This window comes from Natator depressus, chromosome 3, assembly GCF_965152275.1.
Source record: "Natator depressus isolate rNatDep1 chromosome 3, rNatDep2.hap1, whole genome shotgun sequence".
Lineage (NCBI taxonomy): Eukaryota > Metazoa > Chordata > Testudines > Cheloniidae > Natator > Natator depressus.
The window spans coordinates 146,870,361-146,891,541 of record NC_134236.1 but is presented as its reverse complement, the minus strand read 5'-3'; the positions used below and the strand labels follow the sequence as shown (position 1 = coordinate 146,891,541).

Below are 21,181 nucleotides of genomic sequence, written 5' to 3'. Positions count from 1 at the left end.
TCACAGATGGGGCATATTTGGCACAGAGATTTAAGGACTTGTATGAGGGCCTGGTGGTCCCAATCATGCTGTCCTAAGGCAAAACTCCCATTGACTTCATAGGGATTTTAGCTTGTATAAATACTGCAGAATTGGATTGTATGAAAACACTTCAATTATGATACATTTTTAGACCTAAAAGGCATGTCTGGTATATGCTATTTTTATTGTAATCACCACAGGCTGGAGACAAATATGGACAGGAAGTGGATATATTTGCACTAGGATTAATTCTCTTTGAAATTCTTTGGATATTTTCCACTGATGCTGAAAAATTTCAGGTAAGTAATCTTAAACTATTAATGAAAAATAGGTTAGAAGAAAACTATATAAGGCAAAATATGACTTGACGTATTACTTGTATATTATGTAGTGTTCCTTATTGCCCCATATGTCTGGAATACCTTCCTTATACCAGTACATCAGGTGTTCATCCTCTCTTCATTCTTGTCCTTCCTGAAAATTCACTTCAGTGAGGCCCACATATTCATATTGCTTTTGTGAATAAAAGCTGTCTTCCAAAATTTAAAACAAAAATTACCCTAGCACCATTCACTTGTCAATGTGTTTTGGTGCTCTCTGTTTGTCACCTCTGTGTAGCCTTTCATTTTATTTAAAGTGAATTTTGTAATGTGGTATTACACCACCCTGGGATCGGCTCTGGCAGCTACAGTTTCAATCTTAACAGAGTGAAAGTCACCTTTGCTACTTGCTTCAGATTTAGAGTCTCTAGGAACACATAAAGACCAAGGGTAGTGACCACACAGACATTCACGAGTACAAGATCTAGTCTGTTTTACAAGTTTTATAAAAGTTTCAGTTAAAGTTTTGAATACCCAAGCATACAGAAATTCTTTCCGAACCTACGCACAAGTTACAAACATAGTTCGACTCACATCCTTAACAAGCGTTAGGGTCTGATAGGTCTCTCATGGATTGATTATTAGTAGAGGGATGGTTCCTGCTAGAGTTTCCCATAGGAAGCTCAATTTTCCTAATCTAGGCACCCTTTTTTATAATGTAATTCTGACTATACCTCATTAGCATTTCTGCACATCAAGCACCCTGCGGTTAGGGCGTGTGTTAGCAAAACGTGATTACTGGGTATCTTGTAAGCAAAAAATTACTTTTACTGTTAATTTTTTGCAATATCACCCACTGGTACATCTTTTCCCATAATCTTAGGGCATCGGGTTATTCTTCGGTCACTTAGTTATATCAGCATTTCTTAACTTGATGGCCTAGTATGGGTAAGCTAAAATCTTACAGGCCTCAGCCTGTAGGCCTTGCGTTTCAGCCCTACTTACTTTTAGCCAGTACGATTCCTCTAAATACTGATCAATCTTATACTTCTATAATCCTACAAATTAACTCTAATTAACATACAATGAATATATATGATGTTGATTAATCATAACATCACACAATAAATGAACAATAAACTAAAATCATTGGCTACATCTGCTATCTGTTGCATCCAATGAAGTGAGCTGTAGCTCACGAAAGCTTATGCTCAAATAAATTTGTTAGTCTCTAAGGTGCCACAAGTCCTCCTTTTCTATCTGCTATCTAGTCTGTCAGACAGCTCTGCTGTCTAGTACAGCAAACTTAATCTCCATCAGAGAGGGGAAGAGAGAGCAAGCGATATGAATTGAGATACTTATGTGGCCCTCAGCACTATGGTATCTGAGTGTATCATTATTTATCCTCACAAAAACCCTGTGAGGTAAAGAAATATTGTGTTATTTTACAGGTGTGCAACTGAAGTACAGCGAGATTAAGACCCTGATCCTCCAAATACTTAACAACGTGTTTCAGAGTAGCAGCCGTGTTAGTCTGTATCCGCAAAAAGAACAGGAGTACTTGTGGCACCTTAGAGACTAACAAATTTATTTGAGCATAAGCTTTCGTGGGCTAAAACCCACTTCATTGGATGCATGCAGTGGAAAATACAGTAGGAAGATACACACACACACACAGAACATGAAACAATGGGTGTTATCATACACACTATAACGAGATTGATCAGTTAAGGTGAGCTATTACCAGCAGGAGAGAAAAAAAGCCTTTTGTAGTGATAATCAAGATGGGCCATTTCCAGCAGTTGACAAGAACGTGTGAGGAACAGTAGAGGGAAAAATAAACATGGGGAAATAGTTTTACTTTGTGTAATGACACGTCCACTCCCAGTCTTTATTCAAGCCTAATTTAATGTTGTCCAGTTTGCAAATTAATTCCAATTCAGCAGTCTCTCCAACGAGAGACTGCTGGTCACCTGATTACAGACCTAAAAGTCGCAATATTACAACAAAAAAACTTCAAAAACAGACTCCAACGAGAGACTGCTGAATTGGAATTAATTTGAAAACTGGACACCATTACATTAGGCTTAAATAAAGACTGGGAGTAGACTTGTCATTACACAAAGTAAAACTATTTCCCCATGTTTGTTTTTCCCCCCTACTGTTCCTCACACGTTCTTGTCAACTGCTGGAAATGGCCCATCTTGATTATCACTACAAAAGGTTATTTTTCTCTCCTGCTCGTAATAGCTCACATTAATGAGAGTGATGATAACATCCATTGTTTCATGTTCTCTGTGTGTGTATATATATATCTTCCCACTGTATTTTCCACTGCATGCATCCGATGAAGTGAGTTTTAGCCCACGAAAGCTTATGCTCAAATAAATTTGTTAGTTTCTAAGGTGCCACAAGTACTCCTGTTCTTTTAACCATGTGTGTAACTTTATGCTAGGGCTGGGTTGTAAAGGGTATATATATATATATATATTTTTTTTTTAAATGAGAAATTAAAAAAAAAATCTTAAAAAAATTTTTTTCCATGGGAAAAAAACAGGTTGCTTTTGTCAAACTGAATTTTTTTTCAAAGTTCAAAAACCAAGAAAATGTTAGAATTTAGGTGTTTTGCTTGGTTTTCACTATCTTTTGTCTCCCTTTATCCTCCAAAAGGGTAAGGATAAGGGAGGGGAGAAAAAAGAGAAGATAAGAGAGAACCCCCCGCAAAAAAACACTTGTTCAAAAATTAAACAAGTTTTTATTTGAAACAAATTGTTTCACTTTTTGTTTAAAAAAATGATTTTTAAAATCAATATTGCTGCCAACATTTTTGCCCCCCCCCCCCCCTTTTTTTTTTAATTAAAAAGACATTTTTCATCAGTAAACCTTTTTTACCGGCTCTACTTTATGCACATGAGTAGTCTTACTGAAGTGTATGGTATTACTCAGGTGCATAAACTTACACATGTGTTTCAGTCTTTTCAGGATTGGGGCCTTGCGCAAAGTCACACAGTAAGTCTGTGGCAGAGACAGAAATTGAACCTGGAGCTACATCCCAGTCCAGTGCCTAACTATAAAACTATCCTCGTGTCCTGTAAAATATATATCGCATTTACCCGCATGGGACTGAAGCACTCTGCCGCTAGTAACCTACACACCCTGCTTTGTACTCTTGATGTCTGGGATGCTTTTTGGCTGGATTTGCTGACAGGTCAAATTACATTGAGGGGAGGGGAAAAGGGAATGGCTAGTCTGATACGTGCTATACTAAATCTCTGGGGTACCTTATTTTGCAGCCCTCATTCTGGCAAAACTTCCTTTGAAGTCAGAGTTTTGCTCAAGTAAGGACCATAGGAATTGGTCAACAAGCATGTGTCTGATGACCAAAACAGAGGTTTCTCTCTTTGCCTTCAGCATTATTTTTTAAAATTAGACCTCTGATGCTACCTTTATCCTTTTTGCTGTATTGCTTGTCCTCTTGATTTAGTTGGGGATTGGTCCTGCTTTGAGCAGGGGATTGGACTAGATGACCTCCTGAGGTCCCTTCCAACCCTGATATTCTGTGATTCTCTTACCCCTGCCTTCCTAATGCTGGTCACCTTCCTCTGTTATGTCTTGTCTTCAATGACAAGCTTTTTGGGGCAGGGAGCGTAGCTAAAATTTTCAAACCTGAAAACTGTGCCTGAAATTAAGCTCTTAAATCCATATATGAACACCTAACTAGACGTGATCTGATTTTTCAAAGGTACAAAGCACCTGCCACTGTTACTGACTTAATTTAGAGTGAGGGTTGCTCAGCATCTTTGAAAATTAGGCCACTTCTGTTTATGTACCTAAATACGTATTTAGGAGCATAATTTTAGGCACCTGGGTTTAAAAATGTTGGTCATTGTGACTTAGTACTGATTATTTAAAAGTGAGTTAAAAAGGTGTTTTTGAATTTTTCTAATGGCATTCATGTTGTGTGTGTAACATAAGTCCTCCACATTATATTTTATATTTTATATTTTCTGTGAGATAGAGACCATAAAGCCCATGGACATATTAATCACAGACTGTAATCTGAGTCTGAGATTTTTTTTCTTTCCTTCCTACCTCCCTTCCCTGTCTTGCACTCTCTGAAACACTGTAGCAATGTTAAAAGTAAAGATTGTGTGTGTGGTGCGGGGGAATGCTATTTGCATCCCCTTGTCTCACAGGTAGCAATGATGCCCGCAGGGGCAGAGTTAAAGTCCTCTCCTGTAGATTTTTCCACGGGGTTTGGGATGCAGAACTACTGGTTTTTTTTAATTGACAGTGAGAACCAGGGATTTGACAAAAATGAGGCAGAAGCAGGTCTTCATGGACCTTGAGGCTCACAAGGTGAAAAAGTCGTCAAACTCAAAGCTTTACAGAACACTTTTAAAAACACCTTACAGCCAAATTGAAAGCTTTCAGATACTTCCTTTGACAAATGCTGTCTTTTGAAGACTCGCTCTCTACCTGTCACTACATTTTGTGATTATTTTGTTTTCATACTTTGTGTGGTTCAATTGCAGAGCTTCAAAATGTAGTCAATGAAAATATCATACTAAAAAAATTATTTGGTGTCGTTTTTAGGAGTGGCCCAAAATAAGAGAATGTATACTTCCAGAGGAGTTCAGCAAGAAATTTCCAGCAGAGGTACAGTATAACACATTATTTCATCTATTTCCTCATTATTCATGTTCAGTATTTTATTTCCTCTAATATATACTGTACCTTTGTTTGTTTGTTTTTTTACAGAAACACGTAATTGAGCAATTGCTCTCAAAAGATGTTGCAAAGAGACCTTCGGCATCTGGTGTACTGGAGCTTTTGAAGTTTGTTGCTAAAAAGAACCCAGATACAAAGAACATACATACGTGTTAGGCACCCTGTTTAAAGGAACAACATAAGCTCTGTTTTGGTCTAGAATTTGACCCCCCCCCCTAAAATTGCTGAAACGTGACAAACATATTTGGAATCTTAGGTTCAATCCTATTGTCCTGCACAAAACCTGGCTTTACATGGGGATCTCTGCAGGGATTGGGGGAATGAAAGCCTCTTGTGATCCAGAGCATCAGTATAAATTTCTGCTTTATACCCCATAGTCTGGAGCCTTGTGCCCCCGCCCTTTCTCACCTCTGGGCAGGTGGTGGGTGTCGTGTTTTACAGGTGGATCAGCAGTCATGGACCCATCATTATGTTCATCCTTGGCTGACGAGGGAACCACTGTGCAGTATTACCCCATGGTACTTCATGGGGTGGAGAGGTCCGTCTACAGTCTGCCCCTGCTGTACAACAGAACGTCAGCAGGTCCAGTGCTTATTTCCATAAGTATGAAGGAGGCAGGATTTGACCTTTTATACTTAAGTTTGCTGCTGCCTGCTGTTTTAAATCTTTTGCTCTCTCCCAGCAGTAACCATTTATTTTTATGTCACCTAGAAATATTGTGGCTTTTTTACAGTAGGAAATTTTAGGAAAAATTGCCACTTCTGGCTGTATGGGTGGGAGTGCTAGGGCTAGGTTCACAAGAGGGACTTGGGTGCCTAGTGTAGCAGTTAGGCACCTAAGTCCAACATTTAGGCACCACTTGTACTCACAAAATCACTGCTCAGCTGCCATCTAACCTTGTAGGCCCCTAAAGTCCCAAGGTGACTGAGTTTCTACTGGTGAAGTCCCAGAGGCTCCCAACTTTTCGTGGCTGGACATGGTCACTCAGGATGTGGGAAACCTGGGGTCAAATCTCTACTCTGCTGGGTCCTTCCACCTCCCAGGAGAGTATCCAAACCACTGGTTTCAATCTCTTGTTGAAGCCGCTCCACTTTGTAGTACCTAATGAAATATTCATGGGGCCAGAGAAAGAATTTGAGTGACTCTAGTGGTTAAATCAGTCACCTGGGCGGTAGGAAACCCAAGTTCAAGTCCCTTCTCCACATCAGGCAGTGTAGAGATTTGACCCCAGATCTCCTACATCCTGTGTGAGGGCTCTAACTGCTGTGCTATGGGGTGATCTTCCTTTGTGGTTTTTCATGAAAAATGACTGACCTGGCTTAGGTGCCTAAGTCCAGGAGAAAGGTGTGAATCCCAAGTGGAGATAGGTGTCTCCCTCTAGTTGGGACTTAAGCATTCAACTCCCTTAAGCCCCTGGGAGGCCACAAACAGCTTTCAGGAGGTCCACCAAGCAGGGCCAGTGTTAGACTCGCTGGGGCCCCAGGGCAGAAAGCTGAAGCCCCACCATATGGGGCTGAAGCCTGGGGCCGAAGCCTGGGGCTCAGAGCCCATAACATGGGGCTGAAGCTGAAGCCTGAGCAATGTAGCTCTGCAGGGACCTTTGTGGTATGAGGCTCCAGGCAACTGCCCTGCTTGCTATCCCCTAATGCTGGCTCTGGCTTTTATATGCAGAAAACAAGTTATTGTGGTACAAGTGGGCCGTGGAGTTTTTATAACATGTTGTGGGGGTGTCAGAAAGAAAAAAGTTGAGAATCCCTGGCATAGGCCATATCCCTCTCCACAGCATTTCCACCTAAGCTAGGTAGGCTCAGTGGGCTGGCTTTTGTGAATCCCATTCTAACTCTCCCCATGCATTGTACATTGTGCCTAACTCAGGACTGTGAATTCCACTAAGAGGCAGGGCACCTACAAGTCCCCTTTGTGACTATATAGCCTCTTGTGTAGAGAAGGTTCATGTGTCTTTATTACTGTCTGACAGTGAGGGAAAATAGCTGGAGTTTTTTCTAGACGAGGTCTGTGTTGTGTGCTCTTCAGTGGCCGATTGGTATCTACATATAATTAGCAATAGCTAATATGCTTGTTGCTGGCACATGGACCAAAATATCTGTTAAAGCACTTTTGAAGTTGATTTTTATTACATTAGTATAATGAATTTCACTTCACTTAAAGACACCAGACAAGTTAATGTTTGCCAAATGGAAAACGATTAAATTTGGTAAAAAAGCATTAGAAATGTTATACGTATTTGAAGATTGCAAGCTTTTTGGGCTTTTTGTCTTTATACCTGAATGTTAAATTATTAGCAAATTGCTGGTGCTGTATAAATAATGCTAATACGATGAGGGTGTTTCAAACAATGAAGAATTAAAAAATATTTAGGCTCTTAAAGAATGTGTCCCTTTGAGAATTTAAAGCTCAGTTTAACGATTCACTTTATAGAAACCAGGTGTCACAATGAGTCAACACAGCAGTTTTCAAACTTTTTGAGCTGAGCCTCCCTTTGAGTTACAATTTTTGGTTATGCCCCCCAAACCCAGACAAAAGGAGGCGAGTCGGGGTAGAGGTGGTACTTCCTCCTCAAGCCCCGCCACTTGCCTTCTCCCCCTCTCCCAAATGTTCCTCTACACCTCCACAGTTTGAAAACTGAATTAACATGTAAGATCTGGTTTTTGTCTTTTGAAGATTGGGATTTGTCTCTGAAATGTAAACCCACATCCTGCCCAAGTCAGCTGTGTCAATTGCTTGGGCTCTACAATGTTCCCTCAGTAGCAGCCTCATAGTAATTATGTGGTCTCCAATCTCTGTCTACTTCCCAGGAGAAGAGTCTGTGACACCACCTCACTCTCCAATTATATATACCACATGGAGACAGGGACGCAGGAACAGTTTGTATAGTGGGGTTCTTGAGAGCTATTGAACCAAACTGTAAACTCTGGATATGATGGAAACCACTTCAAGCCAGGGCGTGCTGCAGCACTCCCAAGTTCCAGCACCTATGCATGGAGATGAGTTGTGGTGAGGCAGGTGCCACAAAGTGGTTGTGGAGGGAAGGGAGAGTGCTATCAGTAAGAGGCCAAGGGACCTTCAGATTAAGGAAACAATCTCCAATAAGTTGTGGAGAGGGAGAGTGAGCCCAGTAAATACCATCCCCTCCCTGCACTCCCAATCTTTTTCTCTCTTCCCCCAGGATACCAACCCTGTCCTATAAGATCAAGGAGTTCAGTTGGGTCTTTAACATTGGGTTGCATAGTTCAAGCACTTTAGATTTTTGGTGGGCATGTTTTAATAGTAAAGCCCTGGCTGTGCTTATAAAGAGTAGTTGGAGGTAGGAATCAGGTTGTTACAGGCATTTTTAACGCTTTCATCATAGCAACATGTCAGTGCCAAAGGGTAACATAATCATTCTTTAAAAGCTGTTCGTGGAAATTAAGGCCCCAGTCTTGCAGTGAGCAGAGATCTGCCTGCTGCTATCCTTGTGCCTCTGTAGGAACCCATTGGTCCACCTACAGACCTCATTGCAAAAACAGGGCCCAAATTTACAATGTTAGGTTTGTAGATAAAGTACTATTTTGATTCTTAGAAACAGTGGATAAATTCACAATTTTTGTTCTTATACTGATCAAGTATTAGAATGAATAGTATGCCTGAAAAAAAACCCCAGCCACTGCAGGATAGCAGATGTGTTCTTAAGTCTGTGCTCTCTGAAGTAGGGAAATTTTGGTGCTGGCCTGCTATCCAGTGTTCAATTTTATATAAATTCTAAACTTGTGGTGCATTCTTCTGTAACAAATGAGAATACATGTAAGCTTTGCTCAGTTGTTTTGAGGTGAATGTAAGTGTTTGCTGCTTCCCCATTAAAACAAATGTTTGAAATCTTCCTCTTTTGGACAAATTCCTCTTTCCTAATGACTCAAGATGCCAGTGAGTCCTAGCCCAGAGAAAAGCCACCTAATTGGATTTCCTTTCCTCTCAGGGAAAGTTCTGTAATATTCATCTGTGACAGGGTATACCAGACCTTCTGAGGCCATCTGCTGAAGGTCTTGTGGCCCTGCCACACCCCGTCCCAGAAAAGGGCAGTGGAAAGGATCCTCCGAGCTGCCTAGAGTGGCTGTATGCGACACAGCCAATCAGGACCCAGCAGGTCCGATAAGATGGAGCTGCAGGGCCAGAGTAAGTTCAGTCCCTTGCTGGAGCTGGAGGAGCGTGGATGGTGTGTAACTGGCTGAGGGAGCTGCAGGATCTGGGACAGGGCAGTGCTGCCACAAGCCGGGGAGAGTGAGAAGGGTGAAGATGGCATGGGGCCAAGGGGAAGCGGACCAGGGAATTAGAGCAGTGGCCCGACTTAGATGAGGGACACAGTGGATGGCTGCTCTCAATAGGGTCCCTGGGCTGGGACCCAGAGTAGTGGGTTGGCCTGGGTCCCTCCCCCCTCATTAGCCACTGGGCAAAGTGGCCTGGATGTTGAAGCACCCCAGAGCGGGAACTGAACTGCAGTAGCCTAGCTGGAGAGCTGTGGTCAGAAAGGCCCTATGAGGGTGAAGAGTCTTCAGGGAAAAATCCCCCATACCAGGGTTGGGGGACTACTGGATTGATTGTGAGCCGAGCCCAGGGAGGGCTAAAGAGATATAGACCCCTCTTGGACTGTTTTTTCTGGAGGGGGTTTGTTTGCCTATACATTCAGACACATGAGAGTTGGCCGGAGGGCTCAGTCACCGCAGACCTACCACAAACAGAGAGAGTGCAGGCACATGCACTCAGCCAAGGGGGTGCTTGTGAGACGTGAATGTGCCCTGTTACAACATCTTACTGGCATGTAATAACTAAGAGGTCCTCTGCCACTTGCCCATTAAACTTCAAGATTTACAACAGTAAAGTCTCTGTTCACCACAACTGATGTTTAGGTGGTTGTCTCAGTCCAACTCTATGATGTGTCTAACACAAGCTGCTGCCTGCCTTACAGTAAAAGCTAATTCTTCTAGTTCAGCTCCTTTTTCTGTCATCATTATGGATTTACTTCCACTAGCAGTTGCTGCTCATGGACAATGCTGCCACTGTTCAGTAGGTATTGACTGAATGGAACCAAGTTGGACAAAAAGATAGTTACAAAAAGCTGTTTAATTATGACCAAAACACTTTAAAAATACCCACTAAATTGATGAAATTTAGAGTTTCTATACAAACATCCACATTTACATTAAGCAATAGTGATTGATACAAAGTCAGACCATTTTCAACCATCAGCATTCACGTCTGGCTGATTATGTTGACAAAAAATAAACTTAAGATTCAAATCAGACATCCTCATGGAGGACGCATATTAAATAACTTGTCTAACACTGTATACTATAAAGACTTAACCAATATTCACTGTCAACTGATTATCTTCTATTCCATGCTTTATGTTATGTGGGAAACGAAGGGCAGTGTTTATTTCCCCAAGGAAGCCTTTAAAATGTTGGTTACAAAGTCAAGTACTGTCCATTTCAAATCTCCATCCGTTCACAATCTCACACACACACAAATTTAGCAGTCTGAACCTAGGTACCTCTAACTGGAGGCGTACAGAAATAATAAACTATAACAATTTGGTGCAGTTAGCTGCCTGTCCTCTGAGGTGCAAGACTGGAATTGCAGAGATAGTACCAACTAGTTTTTAGTTTGGTAGAAACCTGCAAAACTCCTGCCTCAACCTAAATTATTTTGCATTAAGTACATATGTAAATTTGTAATTCCTATTAAATAGTGAGTTCAATGACTAGCTTCACTTTAAAAAAAATCCAAAATCTACAAATGCTTCTGTGCTTTCAAAAGTGTGTGCTCTGAACCTTTCAATATGTCTTTCCACCTGCGTACTTGTGTGAATTCTTGATGTCCCATGGAGATATTTTAAAATACTGCTGTGAATCAACAATATTTTTCCAGCGTTCCTTTTATTATAAAGATTTTAGTCATGATCTGCTGAACTATCTCCAGGGCAGTTTGAAGATAAATCTGCAGCCTCTACAGTATAAAGGAAAATAAGGTTAATATTTCAGGTATGTGAAGAAAAGATCTATAATCTTCCAAATCTTATTTAAAATAAGAGAGGGGTGGGGAGTCAGAAGAAAAGTGATGTGCTAATCTAACGCTGGAGAAACAATACAAACAGATTAAGTTAATTCCAAATGGGGTTGTAGATTGACGTTCTTATAAACTTATAAAATAGAAGAGTGATGCTCAGGTGGGACTGATGAGGGATGTCTCAGAGGAGAATGTTACCAATTTGGCCACACAATATTGATTCAGAGCCCATTATTGACCATTCACTAGTCCTGGAACCTAAGAGAAGAGAAATGACTGAATTCAACCAATATATACAAAAGTTACTTTCAAGGATATCATTAGTGGCACTGGCCTCCATGGGAGTTTTGCTGGGGTAAAGAATGAATAAATAAGAATTGCAGGATACGCCTCCAAATACATAACCAAAGGAAAATTATATCCAAGATGGATTTAACTCTTACCCTCATAGGCTGTTCCACACCAGATACAATAAAGATGCTCTTCTCTTAAATAGGCAGTCAGGATTTGTAACTTCTCTATTACCTGTATATATACATACAGAGAAATATATTTTATAGCTTTGAGAAGGAATCACAATCACAGTCCTGGATGAGCCCCTGGGGTGCACTGTCTTCCCTGCTAATCAATAGTTCTGTGGCTCAAAAGGGCTCGCTAAGAAAAGATCACACAATACTGCAATCAAAAACATGGAAACCTTAGTACACTGTAACTGATACTAGAGCCCAAGTCTCCAAATTGTGGCTTGTGGTGCACCGATGATCTGTGGAGAACTAGCTGGTTAAAGGATGTTGGCTGTTCTTTATTTTCACCTACTAAACAACTAAAAATATCTTACTTCAATTGAATGATGTTCCTGATAGGATTCTTTTTATCCCCCACCTCCGCCACAGACTGAGCTCATTAGAATAACACCACTGGTGGGTTCTTGGGCATAAAGGACATAATTTTCAAAACTGACTGTTTTGAGGGCCCTGATTTTTAGATGCAATTACTCAGCATCTTCTGAAAACTAGATCCATCAAGTGTCAAATTGGGCACCTAAAAATAAGACACCCAAAATCACTACTCTCTTTTGAAAATTTTGGCCCAAAGGTGAGGTAGTGTTATTTAATTGTGCTCTTTTACTCCAAATCAGTATAATCATGCTTTATACTACTCCACCTAATATTATTGCAAAATCACTTTGCAAGGCAGAAAGAGAGACCACTTATTAGAACTTTGATACACACATACATGTTTTACAAATAAAGACCACTTCATACTAACTTCTGTTTCAGCACTCACACTTAAGTCTGAACCTTTGTATTCATCCTTTTCTTCCTCCTCTTGATCTTTTTCTTCTTGGTCAGGTTCTGTCCAGTACCAAATCTCCTTGGGAACTTTAATATCCTTAAAAATAAAAAAAATTACAAGCAAAGTTCTCTCTGTCGCTATAGGTTTCTCCAGCAGATGCCTGATGAACGCAGTTTATAATGGGACAAGTATCACTTTATAAAACTTTGTTATAAAGTATGATCTTGAGACACTGAAGCTTCAAGAATAGAACCGATCGAATTTAGATCACAATGGACCACAGCAAGGGTTATTTGTGGGTTTGTTGCTTTTTAAAAACAAATTTAAAGTTTTTATTAAAATAAACTTTTGTGCCAGATATGCTGGTAAAGTTCAAGACTGCACAGCAAACTATTCTTGTTTCTTTTGTCACTGGTTCTCTTTATTGCCCATGTCCACTTTCAGAAGGCTCTTTTTATGACTTTACAGTTCAAAATCCTGAGTCTGCACATGCCCATCATTGTGAAGCTCCTCCCTCACCTAGGATGGCAAGTGAGCAGCCTCCTCTGAGCCAGACTGAGAAGCCTGACACAAGCTACCACGAGACATATAAATAGTAAATGGTTAGTAAGGTGGAAGAGGCCTTCTAGCTGATGTCTGAAGTGTCCTTAAAAAGCTTACACACCAAAATGAATTCACGTGGAACATATTTCTTGTCTCTAAGCCCAAGGATGTAACTTCTGTCGCATATAAGCTCTATTGGACCATGGGACACAGGCTCTCGCAGTGCAGCATTCCCCCAGGATGGCTACTAGCAAGTTGGCAATAGGCACACACCAACTCCTAAGCCCTCTGAGGATACGCTCGGTGTGTCCAGCATCTGTTCCACTGGACATTCACATAATTCCCAGATCCTCTGCTCCCAAAGGAACAGTCCACCCCTGCTTGCCAGTTATACTTTAGATCACAGCACTGCTTAAGATACAACACTTAGATTTGTTTACAGAGAAAATATAAGTTTATTTAACAAAGATTCAAATGATAGCATGCAGAAATATTGGAAACAAAGGGTTACATATAAAATAAAATCATAACAGAGGTACCAGAGCCTAAACTTAATTAACAAGACACGCCCTTCTTTAATTAAGTTTAGCTCACCCCAAAGTCTTCCCAGTGTTTTTCAGCAAAGCCTGGCTGTGATCCTTTTTTCATAAGGCAAACACATGGTCAACTTACTTCTTAGATGAAGGATAATTGGGTTACCTCTGCACCCCCAGATATAGTTCCACCAATCCACTGTCTTTACTTGTAAAAAGGGTAATCCCCCAGACCTTGTTTTTTTCCAGTCTAGAATCTCCCCCTGGAGACTTTGCAATCACTTGATTAGTATTTTTTTCAGACTGTAGATAGGCAGTCAGCCTATCATTGTGAAATTTTCATTCATTGTGAAGTATACATCACTCAATCTGCGTATAGCCAGTAAGAACATCATTTTCAGTGTGTGTGTGTGTGTGTGTGTGTGTGTATATATACACACCGTAAGAACATCATTTTCTGTGTGTGTGTGTATATACACACACACACACACACGTAACTCCTTACATATTATCCATCAATAAATTTCATAATGATCATGATGACCAGTGTGACACAAGCTTTCAGCAGACACCTTACATTACATCCTTTGGTGAACTAGGATGTAGATACTAGACCCATGGGATCCCTGTAACCCTTATGCACCCTGTGCCCTCTGCCAGTTGGCACCAGGAGGTCCCCGGGTAACACAGGGCATCTCAGGGAGAGAAGCATTGCCACTTCAGTCCAATAACACCCCATATTATACAAAACTGTTAAGAAGTGAAATAATATTGTTGTACATGAAGACTGAAGAATTTGTAGCCAGCTCTAAACTATAAACCATCCTTCCACCCCAAAGCAGCGTATTAGCCTTACCTTTTGTATGTCTAATTGCTGACAGGCCCGCTGGCTTTTTCTAAGGTCCCCTTCTACCTTACGTTCTTCTTGTTTGCTTTTGAATCTCATTCTGTCAATAAAAAAGTAGCTAGCTACAATCAACAGGCAGATAACAAATTCACATATTATAGGCAAGAACTTATTGTAACATAAAGAGTTGAGATTTTGGACACACCATAGTTCCCCACAACATTTGTAACTCTGCTCCTTTGTACAAGCATACAGTTCTCTGATAGGATCAGAGAAGGCCATCCTAAACAGGACCATGCTGAAGCTTAAGAACATAATTGTAACGTTATATGTACATATGTGTCTTCCTTGAGGAGGCTACATTTAAATAGTTTTTAAAACAGATTTCTGGTTTAAATTGCACCCTCTAACAAATGGCAATATATACATTATTTTGTCTGTCCCCGAGCATTGCTAATGTTCATAGTAATTAAGGGGCACAGCAGAGGGAATTTATGTATTTTTGTTTTCTTGTGTCAAACCATTTTTTCTTTTAAAATAATTGGTAATTACTCTCCTCAGGGCCCACTCATCACACAAATGTTATTCAGAATTGATAAGACATTTTGATGATAGTCAAACCTGAGGCAGCCAGTACCACTTTAAGATAAGTGTGAAACCCGGATCCTTTTTTATATTACCTGAAAATGTTTACAATAACATGAAAATAAATCATTTTACCTAAACTGATCTGCAGCCTCTTCATCTGCTTGTTTTTTCATATGAATCTTTTTTCTGTAGTTTTCTAGCCTTTCTTCTGCTTTCCGCTTTTGTAATTCTTCATGACCAAGCCCACCTCTGCCTGTTTAAGTTCAAAACACTGTTGTGAGCAGCTGAGAGACTGTGAACTCCAACTAATTATAAGAGGTAAATATTACACACCTGTTTTAATGTTCAGAGGAATAGGCTCAACAATGCCTTCTCCTGTAGGAAAAAAGGGCAGACAGCTTATGAAGTCAGGTCTCTCCCCAAATCATAAACACAGTCGATCCAAGTAAACATAAGATTTTGCCACTGAACAATTGGTTTTTATGGTAATTTTTTTTTTTAACAGATGGATAAATCAAGCATCACGGTGCACTGACAATGGACTGGCGGATCAGGCATTCCTTATTTTCTCTGTTGAATTGTAATGTTGCTATGTGCTTCATTCAGGCTGCTGCCCTACGCACCAAAGAAGGATGGCTTAATTTGATAGGCATAACATATTAGTAACTAATAATAATCATTAATAATACACTGCACCCTTCTGTAGCATCTTTCATATGAGAATCTTCAGACACTTTACAAACATTCACTAACTAAGCGTCAGTATGCCCTCACTATTCACTCATAGAGTGCAACATTTATTCATCCCCTAGTGATTTACTCTGGATAGATCCCAGATGATATTTTTGCTTCACTAGGGCTCTGTGTAGAAGGACTTAGTGTCTATGTGCACAGATCCCTTTCCAGAATCAAGCTGTAAATTTGTGCCGATTGGAAATAGGTTCTTTAATATTAAAAGTTACTTGCCTGGAAGGAACACCAAAATCAAAAGGCTATGCCCTGCTACAGATAGTAAGATTCTTGTAAACTATCATCCACATCTGAAATACCATTTAGTTAGTAGCAGTACTGTTTCTTTCTCCTCCAATTCCCCCATATCCCTCACCCTTTTTATTTCAGAGATTTTAAGGGCTTGCTCTCACCTTCTGTGCTTTCTTCTGCTGTGCCAAGGTGGCAGTTAAGAACTATGCTAACAGACAGGAGTTCTTAAAGAGGTATTCATTTAATTCATCGAGAGATAGGTGGAACGGTATTAGTAACCGGTACCCTTTTAAACCCACATTTTGAAAAATGGGCATACATCTAAATTCTTAGAAGTTAACAAACTTACCACTCTTGCCAAGGGCCTGCCCACTTTTGTACCCCATCTTTTGGAGCAAAGCAAAGCCTTTGTTTTCATTTCCTAAAGCACTTTTCAACACAGTGTCACGTCTCTCTCTTTCCTCTTCTTTTAGGCTCTTTTGTCTATTTTTCTGGTTAGCTTCTCTCTGCTTTTCTTCTTTTTGAATAGCTTCTTTCACATGCCTCACCATTGGCAATCCTGGCCTGACATCCTGTCTAAGGGAAAAAATAAGTATTAATATTGTCTTTTTTTTTTTATTAAGAGGCAATAAATGTTTAATGGCAGCATAATCCATTACAATGAAATGGCGAGGACATAGAATCAGCTTTGGATAAGCAACCTCTAGTGCAGGGGTAATCAATTATTTTTTGTCAAGGTCCAAATTTCGTCATCAAATTTATTTTTGTCAAGGTCCAAACTCCAGAGAAAATATATAGCTACCACTTGAGAATGGGGAGTGACTTTAAGACTGGGGAGGCCTAAATTGAAAATCTTAAGCTCTGATTTCTCCATATCTTTGAATCACTGCACTTCCATTCTAATACCCTATTTTTCATTTGCTTGTAATGGACTCAAAAATTATCTTTTGGGCCAAAACTTCTAATTCATACTATCTGTTTGTGATAGGAATTTGAATAGAATTGATTGTGCTGTTTGAACTATAAATGTGTGAAAACCTTAAGAAAATAGGTCAATATTACTGTAATTTTTTTCACTCTGAAAACTCAGAAATAACTTTGTTCTAAAATGGTGGCTGCTCATAATCCATGGAAAACATAACTTTGATTTTTCTGATGTATGACTAAAATGTCAACTATAATGTGCATTAAACTTCCTTAAAAAAGAAATTAAAATATTTCCTCTATAACAATCTCCCTACAGCTGAAGGTCAGACATTTAATGGAGAACCTGAAACCTACTCAATTATACTAAAAAAAGGTTAAAAGTAGTTTCAGCTACACTACTTGTTGCTTAATCCCTCCTACTAATTCTTGTAGCTTTACCACATCTTGCAAACACACATGCTTCACTTGAGTAAACCTTTAAATGGCTTTTAAGAATGACAATAATTGTATTACCTATTCTGTAATATAACTGCAAATAGAGACTATGTGTAAACTTTTAACACACAGTCAAAATGGTGTTTCCATCTGGATGCTCTCCCATCCCTACAGAACTTATCTTTTCCCATTCTCTTCTCTGCAATGCAACTGACATATCAAAGGGGATCCCATACAGCTCAATGCAAGTGTTTGGTTGCATCTTACAGAAATGCTCTTGCCTGTACAATAACTAACCAGTTTAAAAGATTAGCTCTTAAGGAAAGAATCCTTTGAAAGAGTTATTTATCCTGCCTGCTAGACTACTATACAGCTCAGATGAATTCTTTCTTGTTTAGGATCTCAGGATACTCTGTTGATGCTGAGAAATGGCAGTTACCAGAAGAGTTTCATTGGCAGCTAATCTTGCCTCATTTCCATTTCCACCTGGACATATGTCTCTACAACAGAACTGGTGAAGACTTGTAAGGAATATAGTGCTCCTCAACTTTTCACCTTAGCCACATACAAATAATTTATATTTTGGAGGAGAGGCATAGTAAATGCAAAAAAAAAAAAAAAAAAAAAAAAAAAAAGTACAGAGGGGGAGAGGCCCAATTTTTTTGAAGTAATTAGTGATCTGAGGTGCCTTGAATTTTTGGTGCCCAACCTGAGACACCTTAAAGGGTCCTCCTGATTTTCAGAAGGTACTGAGCAACCAGTCTCTGAAAACCAGGCCCTTTAAGATGGCAACCAATATTTAAATGGCGGCATCCAATATCAATAGCCACTTTTGAAAAATTAGGCCTAAATTTTCAATTTGGCCAAAATACTGCTTGCTTTACTCATTTGAATCATCCCATTGAAATCTCCCAGTGACTTGGGTGAGAATGAAAAGAGGATTTGGCCCTTAATGAGATACCTGGAAATTGACAGAATGGTTGATTCAGGGATGACAGGCTCTTCATAAACACTAGGGAAAAACTCAGTGAGTAAATCCCCAAAATGATCAGTATTGTTACTGGATGTAGATGTGTATGATCTACTTAGGCAAGCTACTTACTGCACGTTAATAAAAGAATCAGACATATAGTCGTCGTCTTCTTCTTCCATGTTTAATATGTGTACCCTGTTCAGATCCTCTTACCTATAACGAATGAAGATATTTTATTGCACATTTTACCTTTTTAAAATGAATGGAATTGAAATAAGAAGACTGTTTTCGGGCTGAGATAAATTCACTGGTTCAGGTTTGCTATATTCAGTATTGGACAAGTGCCAAAAAACACTACTAGACTGAGGGACTGACAGTAGTTTTATCATTTGATATTTTGGGAATTACTAGGGGTAGAAATGAATGTTTCAGTTATCATCCTTGATCTCGTCTCTTGCTCAGTATAGTTCTATGGCAGCCTCACCTTGGGGACTATTGTTACTTTAGCAGGGTTACACTTCATACCCTCAGCTAGGAAAAAAAAAAGACTACTATGTCAGTTGCTCTGATAATGCACTTGTCTAGATTAAACTTGACCCTCTTTTTCCTCAATATCCACACTTGGTATTTTTGGCATAATTTTCTTCCGTGGTTGCCCAAATTGTCTACAATTCAAAAAGCTCTTCTCCTCTTTAATTTTAAATACTTCTTGGGCTAAATAAATACCACAGGACAAATGGGTGAATCTGTATCTTTTGTGAGGTTTTAAACATCATCAGAGCATTACAATTTCTTTGTCCACATTTTTTCTGCCAGGATTGGCATCCAAAGCACTGAAAAACTAGGCATCAGACAATTCACTATTTAATCAAGTTTAGGCTCCCGTTAATGTTCTCACTTTGTTCGGATTTTGTGAATTTAGGCAAAACTATCTTGAACTTTCTGCACCATCACCATGGAGATGACCCATTTGGTAGATCATCTAACCTGGCAGTTACGCCTACATTTTCTAATCTCAACATTTCTTTAAACCATTCAAGCTCACAAGACAAATGGATGTTTTTTTATTGAAGCATATGCTATAAAATAAAAAGGAATATCCATCCATCTTAATCTTGAATTCCCTAGAAAATTTCCTTCATAAATTAAATATATTTTTGTATTCTTACAGGGTCTTGATCCTGCAAATACTTTGGCAGGTGCTTAACTTACTACCCTGAGCAGTCCCACTGAAATCAAAATTTACAAAAAGTGTCACTTAAGTAAAATTAAATTACAATTTAATTAAAATTAGAAGTTGGTGCAATAAAAGATATTAGCTTGCCTATCTTGTCTAAGTAAAATTACAGACACATTTTTTGAAGGAGGTGGGAGGAGGAGGGCTAAAGCATGAGGTCAACATTTTCCATTTTTACCACAAACACAAGACATTTTTGCAGAATTCCAGCTGTGAAGATCTGGAAGTTAAAACTCGTAGAGTCCGAAAATCAGGTAAAAAATAAAGCCAGTCAGATGTTCAGGGACTGCTGCTTTGCTTCATATCTTAAGAGTTTACAAGCCCCAATTACTACCTGCAAAACCAGCCCCCACCCCCAAAACCTCCCAGTATCTCCAGCCACCCCACCCCAAAACCTCCTAGCATTCCCACTCACCCCCCCTCAAAACCCCCAGCCACCCCACCCCAATACCTCCCAGCACCCCCCCGCCACCCCTCAGCACCCCCAGCCTCCCCATCCCAAAACCTCCTAGCATTCCCACTCCCCCCCTCAGCACCCCCAGCCACCCCACCCCAAAACCTCCCAGCACCCCCAACCACCCCTCAGCACCCCCAGCCACCCCACCCCAAAACCTCCCAGCACCCCCCCGCCACCCCTCAGCACCCCCAGCCACCCCACCCCAAAACCTCCTAGCATTCCCACCCCCCCTCAGTACCCCCAGCCACCCCACCCCCAAACCTCCCAGCATCCCCAGCCACCCCTCAACACCCCCAGCCCAAAACCTCCCAGCCCCCCCGGGCGGCCTCTCACCCCCCGCTCTCTCTCTGGGGCTCGGTCCTGCGCACTCTCTGCTCCGGCGCTTCCTGGGTGCCGGGCTGCGCCTGCGCCCGACCCGGCTCTTCCTGCCGCCGGGGGGAGTCTCGGTGCGCTGCTGAGAGGGGCCCGTCGGGCTCTGCTGGGGCCGCCGCTGGCGGGTGAGTGTGAGCCCGGGGGGCTCGGCGGTACCCGGGGAGTTGCTCGGAGGGGAAGCGGCCGTGGGTGCCTGCGGCCCGGGGGCAGGAAGACGCTGCCGGGAAGGGGGTGGCGGGCGGAGCCGCCCACCCCCGGCGGCCAGAAATCCTGCCCCGAGCCCCGGAGAGCCTGAGGCAGGCCTGGCCGGTGCCAGTGACGGATGCGGGGCGCGTTTGCGAGCCTGGCCCTGCGTGCGGGGCTCGCCGAGAGCCCGGCCTGGTGGCAGGGCTCCAGCAGCGGCTGGCGAGGAAACTCACCAGACCTGGCAACACCGGAGCTGGCGGTTCCCAATGGGTGGAGTGGCCCTGCCGAGGTGGCATATGGTGCCATGGGGCTGGGGTGACGGACCTGGAGGGTAGCATGGCTCCACAGCAGTGTTTTGTGGCCTGTGTGTGTTGTATCCTAGGATTTGTGGTTTCCAGGGCTTGTACCTCCATATTCAGGATGAAGGCTGCTGCATCATACCACTCCATAAGCAACAATTGGTGTGTTGAGTGAACTGACCACCTGTATTAATAAGGGCAGGGGATATATGTTTATATATTGAATGGTATGGAGCACCACGTTGGGACTAAATAATAATAAATAAGATTTATTCCTGGGTGTTTCCATGGCCCCTATCTCTGTAGTATCTGAGGGTCCAAATGTTAATGAATTTATCCTCATATCACCCCTGTAAAGAAGTATAATGCTTATTT

At 41.1% G+C, this 21,181-nt stretch overlaps 3 protein-coding genes across 11 annotated transcripts in view; 2 read left to right on the top strand and 1 right to left on the bottom strand.

Moving 5' to 3' along the window:
• EIF2AK2 (eukaryotic translation initiation factor 2 alpha kinase 2) overlaps window positions 1-8,916 on the top strand; it is a 43,749-nt gene extending 34,833 nt beyond the window's left edge. For 2 of the 5 annotated variants that reach the window (XM_074949005.1, XM_074949004.1), the window contains exons 14-16: window positions 222-320; window positions 4,938-5,000; window positions 5,103-8,916. In XM_074949005.1, the coding sequence (XP_074805106.1) occupies window positions 222-320; window positions 4,938-5,000; window positions 5,103-5,228 (288 nt within the window). In that variant the 3' untranslated portion in view covers window positions 5,229-8,916. The remainder of the gene's footprint in view (window positions 1-221; window positions 321-4,937; window positions 5,001-5,102) is intronic. The other 3 variants (XM_074949003.1, XM_074949002.1, XM_074949001.1) reach the window with 3 other exon arrangements.
• Window positions 8,917-10,301: 1,385 nt separating this feature from the next.
• GPATCH11 (G-patch domain containing 11) lies at window positions 10,302-20,429 on the bottom strand. 3 transcript variants are annotated; one of them, XM_074949008.1, is made up of 9 exons: window positions 20,283-20,428; window positions 18,385-18,468; window positions 16,270-16,496; window positions 15,273-15,314; window positions 15,072-15,192; window positions 14,361-14,451; window positions 12,420-12,524; window positions 11,576-11,657; window positions 10,302-11,072 (listed from the first exon to the last, which is right to left on the bottom strand). In XM_074949008.1, the coding sequence occupies exons 2-9, from the start codon at window positions 18,432-18,434 to the stop codon at window positions 11,017-11,019; spliced, it is 774 nt and encodes a 257-aa protein (XP_074805109.1). In that variant the 5' UTR covers window positions 18,435-18,468; window positions 20,283-20,428; the 3' UTR covers window positions 10,302-11,016. The 3 variants fall into 3 exon arrangements, with proteins under 3 accessions (XP_074805109.1, XP_074805107.1, XP_074805108.1); XM_074949006.1 differs by lacking the exon at window positions 10,302-11,072 and adding an exon at window positions 11,079-11,390 and having other exon boundaries at window positions 20,283-20,429; XM_074949007.1 differs by lacking the exons at window positions 10,302-11,072; window positions 20,283-20,428 and adding exons at window positions 11,079-11,390; window positions 19,671-19,818.
• HEATR5B (HEAT repeat containing 5B) overlaps window positions 20,338-21,181 on the top strand; it is a 95,750-nt gene continuing 94,906 nt past the window's right edge. For 2 of the 3 annotated variants that reach the window (XM_074948999.1, XM_074948998.1), the window contains exon 1: window positions 20,362-20,446. The gene's annotated coding sequence lies outside the window, so the exon portion shown is untranslated. Of the gene's footprint in view, window positions 20,447-21,181 lie in introns of all 3 variants that reach the window. The other variant, XM_074949000.1, reaches the window with a different exon arrangement.